Here is a 9414-nt window from a genome sequence, read left to right as displayed (position 1 = left end):
AGACGGCACCTCAACAATCCGGACTAACAGCCCCAGCCCCGGTATAGGGCTCGACACTGGCCCGGCACCAGCGGGAAGCACCCTTACCTCTCTGGGCAAACCCGGCGCGGGTTCCCGTGCAGACCGCAGAGAAAGGAGGGAGAGCTGCCACCCAGGAGTCCCCTTGGCGCCTCCCCGCCGCGAAGCCTGGTGTCTCCCACCAGCCCAGAGCCGCCTGTGATTTGCATACCCATGGTGCACCACGAAAAGCCAGTTTCACGATGCTTGAGTTCCAGCCCCACGGAGACTTGTGCACTGTGGTAGGGCATGCTGCCTGTTCTAAACCTACGGTCCGTACAAATTTCAGGCAGGGAGCACGAACCGTGCAGACACTAAACAACCATAACTGTGCTAAGTGTTGTCTTGTTCTAGGAGGTTCCAAGGGGGGAGGATGCAGGTATACTCTGGTTTCTCTTCAGATCGTATAAATCTTTCGCCTTTTACTAAAGATTTCCGTGGAGAGGAACAGTTGTGAGTTTTGACTCAATTTTTTAAGGCCTCGTTGAAAGAGGCTACCTTTTCTGTGTTTAAAAAGTAGAAAAATGGGGCGGCTGGGTGGTCTGATGATTAAGCGTCTGTCTTCGATCAAGGCGTGATCCCGGTGATATGGGATTGGGCCCCACTTCAGACTCCTTTGCTATGAGCTTACTTCTTTTTCTCCCACTCTCCCGTTTCAATGCTTTTTGTATTATTTAGGTGTGATTTTTAAGGTTTTGTTTTTCAAACTTTCAGTTCTTTGCAAAAGTAAAACGTGGATTTGTAATTGGTTGCTGTTCTGTGGAGGTCTTCATCCTGAAAGAATAACCTTGTTTTTTTTGTTTTTTTTGCGTTGGGGTCGGTTATTTTTCTTTTGAATTCTTTTTGCTGTTTTATTTCTAGTAGTACTCAACTGTACATAATCTCAATTTATTTCTCAGTAGGGGAAAGAGCAGAGAAGCAGCTACAAGTCATGCATGTTTCTCCTCGTATTTTTGGCTTGAGATACAGCAGGAATGGGTGAACACAGTAGTTCCTACCTCTTTTCAGACTCCCTAGTTGTCTGCACCTCAGTTTGGTATGACTTCTTTCACACTGATTTACTCCCATCCAACTCTCACTCTGGGCCGGTTTCTCATGCTGAAGATGCCAGATTCCAGGAAGGGGCTTAGTTTACTAGTAGAACCCAGCACTGGAAAAAATTGGACAAGTAATATAATCAGGATAAGTAATTTATGATCTCAGTGATAAATGCCATACAGAAGCATTATGAGAGAATGGATAGGGCCAGCCACCAAATGTGTCCTTGGATTTTAGACCTAGCTCTTCCCACCTATCTGCATCTTCTTGTCCAAACTCATTTAATTCTCTGGCTTTAAGTAAATACCATCTCATAGCTGGTGACGGTCCACAAATTTACAGCCATCGGCAGGTCCTATTGATGACCATATTCAAAGTGAATGTTTCACGTAGCTCCGTTTTACCTACACCACCCTGGTCCTAGAAGAGTTCTTGGATTCAGGTGAAAACCCCTCCCTAACTGTTCTCCTTAGACTGCACCCCATCCCCTCCTACCATTTTGTCCCAAACTTCCACACAACACACACAGAGAAATTGGGTGGTTTTTTTTAATGTTACTTTTTTTTTTTTTAAGGTTTTATTTATTTATTTGACAGAGACAGAGCAAGCACAGCAGAGGGAGCAGCAGGCAGAGGGAGAGGGAGAAGCAGGCTTTCCAGGGAGCAGGGAGCCTGATGTGGGGTCATGACCTGAGCCAAAGGCAGCCTCTTGATGATTGAGCCACCCAGGCGCCCCAAGAAGAGACATACACTTAATCACTGTGCTAGTGATGGGGTTCAGTACCTGCTACCCCAAAATATAGTACCTTAGCATATGGAATATTTTAAGCAATTTGAGAAACCAGAAAAGTCACTGTCACCTCCTCATCCTACCCTACCCCCACACCCTCCCTTCTCCCTCCGAACTGGTCATTAAAACCAAGTGAGCCCTACCCCCCTATACTGGAGGCAAGGAGTCATCCTTATCTCCAAGGTCAAAGGGACTCCAAATCCAAACAGGCCTCGCTAAGTTCCCCCCAGTTTACTACACTTACCTCATACTTTTTTTTTTTTTTGAAGATTTGAGAGAGAGAGCGCACATGCAAGCGGGGGAGGGAGGGGCAGAGGGAGAGGAAGAAGCAGGCTTCCCACTGAACAAGGAGCCCATCGGGGATGATGACCTGAGCCTAAGGCAGACGCTTAACTGAGCCACCCGGGCACCCTACCTCATACTCTTTAAACTATCATATTCCTTCATCACTATCCACACTTCATCAAGCCTAGCATAAAAATACTCGGGTTTAACTATTTCTTCTTGTCTTCATTTCCTTATAAAGACTCCCATATTCCTAAAACGTATATTGGGGCACCTGGCTAGCTCAGTTGGAGTATGCAACTCTTGACTGATATTGGCGTTGTATGAGTCCCACGATGGGTGTAGAGATTATGTAAATAAAAAAACAAATAAATAACACATCTTAGATTTGTAGTCTTTTCTCCTGTTACTCCGTCTTTGTCAGTTTAATTTTCAGACCCAACCAGGGACCCTAAGAGGGGCAAGGAAAGCTTCTTCCTCCACCACACTACCTTTTCTTTTGGCAAAAGGAATCATGCTGTACTTGGTCTGCACTGAATTTTTTTTTTCCGAAGGTCACAGATACCTTTCTACATCATGGTAGAAATATATCCTAATCAGTCTTCTAGGTTAAACCAGGACATCTAGTTTGTTTCCAATTCTCATTATCCAAACAACGCTATCATGAGGTGGTACTATGAGTAACCACATTTTCAGGCTTGAGAGATAATGCCAAATACCTAACTCTAATCCATGTGCAACATATTTTTGTATAAAATCCCAGAGACAGAAGTTTAACCTTATTTTCTTCTAATCTACTGTCCTTCATTTTAGATTGATAGTATCTTGTTTTACAGCTCTTTTAAAACTCTTTATGGAATAAAATAGCATTTAAATAAGGAAATAAAGTCATCACTGAACATTTACAGAGCACCGAGTATGTGACAGGGACTGGGGAACAAAAAATAAGGCACCACCCAGGCCCAGGGGTCTTTCTTCAGGGAGATTCAGATCTTCAGGAAGACAAAATGTGTAATGAATGAAAGATTTAGCATGGGGAGTCTACAAGAACTAAGAGAGTGAATGCACAGCCGGAAAATGCACTGCCTTCCGACAAGGGATGTAACGCAAAGGCAGTAGTTGACAGAAGAGTTACCACTAGCAATTCTGAGCGTCTTGAGAGTGAAATAGAGTGTATTTTGTCCTGACAGCATTGGGGATGTTGAGTGCTTTAATACAGGGAGTAGGGCTGGCAATCTTAAGCAAGTCTGCTGCAGTGTGGGAAATGGTTGGCGGGAAGAGGGGCATGGCAGGCGCGGAGGCGCTGCACCGGAGGGAAGGCGGGAGGCTGTTAAGAGCTTGTTGCATTCATTCTGAACACAGACAGGACTGGGTGAACTAAAGCTAAGAGAACTGAACCAACTGGAAAGATCTCATAGGGGAGGAAAAATAATTCTACTCTCTGAGCTCTTGGCTGAGACGCTCGTAATAAGACAGATTAACAAAAGAAAAACAAGTTTATTAACATGTATACCTCATGTGTACGTGGAAGATACCCAGGGAAAAATGAGTAACTCCCTGAGGCGGCCTAAAATACCTGCTGAAAAACCATCTTAAGCTAAAGAGGAAAAAAAAGTGTAGGGAGGACAGTTACAGGGGAGCCACCAGGAAAATCACAGTAAACAAGATAAGGTTTGTTAAGCAGATTTCAATGGGTGCCTTCTCCGCTGAAATCCTGTGAGTTCATCATCCTTCTTTTCCTGGTACAGAGAATGAGACACCCTTACAAACGGAGATTTCCTTTTTAAATATGAATTTCCCTTACAAAAGGGTAACTTCTGTTTCCACAGCTTCCGCTGTTTCTCAGAATAGTCCATTTAAAATAACCCTTAGCCCAAAGAGGCGTGTTTTGGGTTGGCACATTCTGCTACCCTTCAGTCTCTTAGAAGGTGGAAGCCACCGGAGGCAGACGTGAGAAAGAGGAGTAAGGCAAGGCTGAGATGCAGTTTTCTGGCTCAGACACCCACGTACATGAGAAACACGATGGGGGCAGAACTTGGTAAAGATGAGAAGGCAGCTCAATTTGGAACTGAGTCTGAAGTGTCTGTCCGGCATTTGGAGAGAGATCTCCAAGAGGTAGGTTTGGAATAAAGAGGGAGCTGAGCTGAAACTGTGGGGGTTATAAAAGTAAACGCGGCAGGACCGGGTGGCCAGAGTCCCACGAGAGTGTCAGGGTTAAGGGTGCAAAGGAAATCGCTTTGGGGCCCGGCCCGGCCCCGCCCCGCTCAAGCCACACCCACTCCTCGCCCCTCCCCCCCATCCGCGCAGGGCGAACTGAGGTTCTTCCAGCGCCCGGCTCGCAGAGCATGCTGGGGGCGGAAGACCCCTCTGAGCGCCAGGCATGTTGGGAGCTGTAGTTTGGGACCTGGCCAGAATTCCGCGCAAATCGCGGCCTTGGTCACTTAAAGGGCAGGTCCAGAAAGCAGTGATGCTCGCGAGGCAGGGTTCCCCTGCGGCGGCGACACGGGGCGCCCCGGGCCGCATCCCCTCTCCGCAGAGCGTGGCACTTCCACGCCTCCACGATCTGCTCTACCTGCAGGGAATGCCGGTCACAGCGAAGTCAGGCAGTACCCCCGGCGCCCCGCAGTCCCTGGGCCGCAACCCCCCACCCCTGCGCTTCCTCTCCATCTCCAACCCCACCCCCACCCCCGGCTGCTGAGTGGATCTGAGTTTGGTTCCCCGCGTCCGCACCGGGATGAGCGGCTCCCGCCGGTTCTGCTCTTCCAGGGCGCTCAGCTCCGCCGGGGCCAGTAAGGCCAGTCTCAGCTCCCGCACCACCGGGGCCGCCACCTCGGCCACGGGCCGCTCCATCACGGCCTGCCAACGCCAGCCCTAAGCCCGGACGGGCCGGGTACCAGCCCCGCCACCCGCTTGCCGGGTTCCCGCGCCCCAAGCCTCCTTCCGCATCCCCACCGCGGGGTCCCCCGTAGCCCCAGCTCACCGCGCCCACGCGCGCCCAGCTCCGGGCAGCCAAGACGAGCTCAGCCTCGTCCACACACAGCTTGTCGCTGCGCAGCAGGGGCAGCAACGCGGGCGCTGACAGCTCCAAGAAGCCGCGGGTCCGGAGCGCCTCCTGTGGGTCCAGGAATAGGTCAGGGAGGAGCAGAATGAGGTGTGAGGGTTTGGGAGTGTGAAGATGGGGAGCGATACCTGGCTGTGGGCCTCTATGAAGGCTATGCAACGCTCCTGCAGCGGTCCCAGGCCAAAGGTTACGGCAACCTGGGAACCGAATGAAGGGCGTCAGGGAGGGAGGCTGGAAGGCCATGTAGTCCAGGCCTCCACGCTGACGCCCACCTACAAGCCTGTCCAGCAACACCCACCTGCAAGGCCTCACAAACCAGCTCCACATCCAGCACCTTCACCACAAACTCCAGGCACAGCTGGGAACAGAAATGAAAGTGGTTGTGCCAAGGTGTCTCTGCTCCAAAACCCTAGCCCCACCCCAGAAGTAGTGAGCCACCCAGACGACTAAGCAGCCACAAGCCCATCATGACCTCCCAGATCAGGGGAGGCAAGGAAAATCGCCAGGGGCTGAGGCCTGGCAAGCGGGAAGGGACTAGAGACTAGCAGTCTACCTTAGGTCCAGCAGTCTCTCTTCAAGCACACTCCCCAATAATCACACTAGATGAAAGCCATGTAAAAATCCACTCTCCTTTCTTCTTCCACTTGTACCAGCTCCTGACTCAAAGACCCTTTCGTTTTAACCAGAATTTCATCCATGACCAGTCCCTTTCACCCTCACATCCAGAAAAGTGCTGGGTCATGCCAGTTCCACTTCTCTCAGAGTCATGCACCTTTCTCTTGGGCTTCCACTGCTACTCATCCCTGCTGGACTGGGGAGCCCTTCCCATCTCTCCCGTTCACTTCTCCCCTTAGCTCCAAATCCTCACTCCCTTACCTGAAACCTCCAATGAATCTCCATGCCCTCTGGGTAAGATAAAGTCCAAAATCTTGAAGGTCCTGCATGATCTAGCCCTGGTACCCTCTCCAATCTCATCTGTCTCTCTCCTCCTCTCACACTCTTGGTCCAGCCACACTAAATGGCTCACTAGCGCCTTTTGTGCCTCAGTGACTGGAATGCCACTTTTCCACTCCCCCTCTGAGCAAACTCTTACCTGTTCTACCCGATCTGACACCATGTTTCCTCCTCCAAGAAGTCTTCCCTTCTTTTCTCCCTGATGGCAATACCAGAGACGCCCTCTGTAGAGTCTCGGCACCATATACCTTCATCTATCACCCTTGTTACATCCCTGGGTTACAGGTTTTCATGTGTCTATCTCTCTTTGAAGAACAAGGATCAAGGCTGACTTATCCTGGCATCTATGGCATCAGCCATAAACACCCCATATGCCCCCACAGCACACACACAGCACGCACATATCCTTTTGCACACAGGCACATGTAAAGGCCTATTTACACAGAGAGCTGTCCATGTGTCGGTACACGTGCCTCTCCAGGCCTGAGTGTGTGTGAGGCACGGTATGAACAGAGCCCATAAAAGGAAAGAGAAATGAGACCTGCCATACACACCCACCTCTCGCAGCTCCTCCAGCCCATACTCCACAGCCGCTGTCAGCACCTCCAGCACCTGCAGAGTGGGCAGTGGCAAGAGTGGAAGAGAGTTCTCCTGCCCCTCCCCTCAGCCCGCCTCCCTCCTTCTCTCACCCAGACCTCCGCCCAGCGGGCTCACAGAGTGGCGGTGCAGCCTGACACTGTTGGTGTACAGGAACTCCAGCACTGCCAGGAAGGCCTCAGCGGGCACGGTGCTTAGCACCACGGGGCTAGGCGTCCCAGGGCCCAGCTTTGGGCCCAGAAGTCGTTGGAAGAAGTTGCATCTACAGGCCAACAAGCACCGGTGGGCAAACACCTCCTGCCGTTCTTGACCGACCACAAAGCAAACATCACTGTGGGAAAAGGGGAGGAGAGAAACAGGGAAGAAGAGGCCGGAGCCTTGGGGTACAACTCTTAGGCTTTGCCTTTGCCCACTCTAGGCCTTCATTTCCAAATCTGTCATGTAAGGGACAGGTCTTAGTCCTTCCAGCCAAAGGCCTGCCACACACACTCCTGGATTCTAGTCCCAGCTTCACCCTATGGTGCCTCAGGCAAGTGACTTTACACCTTTGAATCTCAGGTTTCTCATCCGTGAAATGGGAGAGTAATCCCAAAGCCTCAGGTCTCAGAGGAGGTGGTGAGGCCTGATCACTGAGGAGGCACCAAGGCTGATGCAAGACCGTGCCTACCTACCCCTCTCCTCCCCAGCCTGAGGCTTGAGGTAAGGGAAGCTCTTCTTGGCTCCTCCTCCACACACTGCAAACTCAGCTTTTTCCCGCCTCCTCCAGGCAGGAGGTGGGGAGCGGCGGTGCAGAGTGCACTGGCGGTGGACAGATATGGCTGCGATACACCGTCATGAGACCAGACCACATTTTCCATCGTGACAATCACTTCCGGCCCAGCCTCCGGGCCTCCCCACAGCATAGGGGGTAGGAGGCAGGAAATGCAGCTCAAGCTTCTGGAACCTCCTAGTCCCAGGCCAAGGCCAGGGGTTCACTACTCGGACCGGACTGCAATCCCCAAAGCAGTAGGGTTATGGGAGTCACCAAGTCTTGAGGAGGAGCCCAGCTTTCTGGCGGTGGGGACAGAAGGCTACATTCCGGGTCGGACCAGCCCTGCCCCCGTAGTCTATCCTGGCTGCCGACATCACTAGCATCCTGGGCAGTGAGCCCTACGCAGCACCCTTGAACTACTTCCTGTCTGAGACTCTGGCTCACTCAGTCCCTTGAGCTTTGTTCCTCTTGTGAATCCCCAGTTCCCAGAACAGGGTCATCTGCTCCCCTGCCTCCCAGGGAGGGACTCAAGTTACATCCCATCTCTCAGGATCCAGGGGGCAAAGGGCTCTTCTCTGCCAGGAGCTCAAGAGCCTAAAAAGGAAGGCCTTTGCCTGAAGTCACACTGCTGCTCGGGCTCCAGGCCCCACGGCCCCGCCCCCACCTCTGGCTCTCAGGACATCATGGACACTGAGTGCCCTGTAGTCATTCTCCACACCTGACTTCCCCAGACTGAGTTCACCAGGGAGGAGGGCTGTCTTCCCCGCCTCCTATGTACCCAAGGCTTCCTCAGTGTCATGGGGCCCAGCAAAGCCAGTTCGGGAAAACCCACAGACAGAGCCCACCCCCTCACCTGTATTGGGGATTGTTGAGAAGGCTTCGGAGTGCTGTGGAAAAGGGTGCAGCCTCCCCGTGCACAGCCAGTCCTGGGGTCTCCATGGGGGGGGCAGGGGAGTAAGCGGGTAGGATAAGAGCCTAGCCTAGCGGGCCTGCTGTCTCTTGGTCTGCGGGAGGTGGTAGGTGGGAAGGAGCAGGAGGCCTGGCCAGGCCCAGCAGCTGGTGTGGAGACTAGAAAGGCCTGAGAGGGAGGGGCAGGAGCTTGGGAAGCCTGTTAGCTGAGAAGCTAAAGTTTAGGGATGGGGCAGGAGAGGCCCAGGTTCCTTAAGAAGGCATCGGAGGCCAGTGGAAGAGGCCAGAGGCTGGGCTAGGGGCTGGGGACTCGGGGAGGGGGCCAAGAGAGGCTGAGGGTGGAGCAGACTGGACCGGGGAGGAGAGGCTGGCAGCGGATGAGGCCCCAGCTGGGAGCCTGCCCAGGCAGCAGTGGGTGGGAAGCCTGTGGGTTTCCACGGAAACTGGAGCCCTGCTTCAGAGGCCCCGCCCATCTCCACAGGCCCAGGGAAAACTTTAGCCCTCAGAGGGGCCGGAAGCTGAGTGGAGGGTCTTAGCACCCAGGCCCCTGCCTGTGTTGGGTTCAGAGTTCAAACTCCCTGCCCCTCCTACCCCTCCCCCACATGCACACAGGGTCAGGATCAGGTTAGCCAGGCCTGGGGAAGCCCCTCAACAGGGAAATTCCTCCTCCCCATGGAGTTTTCAAGACCGAGACTGGCTGGTCTGAGAGGGGGCAGTCATGTCCCTTCCAGAGGAAGGTCAGGTGAGGCGGTGTCAGTTCTGACAGAGGCGTCATGGCCTCTGGCATCCCTAAAATGCAGCCCCAGTTGGGGGGGGGCACTCTGGGCATCCAAGAGGTGTGGCCAGCTAGGGACAAGCCCTAGGGCACTGGGGTCAGCAGGGGTCAGGAGGCTGGGCTCTGGTTCACTGCCAAGTCCAGTCACCACTGTTGCACCAGTGTTGCGTCAGGTCTGCTCCCACCGGCAGGGCCGAT

At 52.9% G+C, this 9414-nt stretch overlaps 1 protein-coding gene and 1 non-coding gene across 8 annotated transcripts; one reads left to right on the top strand and one right to left on the bottom strand.

The window, feature by feature from the left end:
- Positions 1-438: 438 nt before the first annotated feature.
- Positions 439-553, top strand: LOC117801361. The gene has a single exon (XR_004623865.1). It is a non-coding gene; the product is annotated as a U5 spliceosomal RNA (small nuclear RNA).
- A 3096-nt stretch (positions 554-3649) lies between these two features.
- BTBD19 (BTB domain containing 19) lies at positions 3650-9029 on the bottom strand. Of its 7 annotated transcripts, XM_034651341.1 has the most exons (9): positions 8386-8932; positions 6899-7112; positions 6743-6796; positions 6324-6383; positions 5529-5588; positions 5359-5427; positions 5150-5281; positions 4900-5025; positions 3650-4741 (listed from the first exon to the last, which is right to left on the bottom strand). In XM_034651341.1, the coding sequence occupies exons 1-9, from the start codon at positions 8469-8471 to the stop codon at positions 4607-4609; spliced, it is 936 nt and encodes a 311-aa protein (XP_034507232.1). In that variant the 5' UTR covers positions 8472-8932; the 3' UTR covers positions 3650-4606. The 7 variants fall into 7 exon arrangements, with proteins under 7 accessions (XP_034507232.1, XP_034507250.1, XP_034507215.1 ...); XM_034651359.1 differs by lacking the exon at positions 4900-5025 and having other exon boundaries at positions 8386-9026; XM_034651324.1 differs by having other exon boundaries at positions 4900-5281; positions 8386-8945.
- Positions 9030-9414: the final 385 nt, after the last annotated feature.

The sequence above is a fragment of the Ailuropoda melanoleuca genome, chromosome 2 (assembly GCF_002007445.2).
Source record: "Ailuropoda melanoleuca isolate Jingjing chromosome 2, ASM200744v2, whole genome shotgun sequence".
NCBI classification, from domain to species: domain Eukaryota; kingdom Metazoa; phylum Chordata; class Mammalia; order Carnivora; family Ursidae; genus Ailuropoda; species Ailuropoda melanoleuca.
This window is presented reverse-complemented; position numbering and strand designations above follow the sequence as displayed.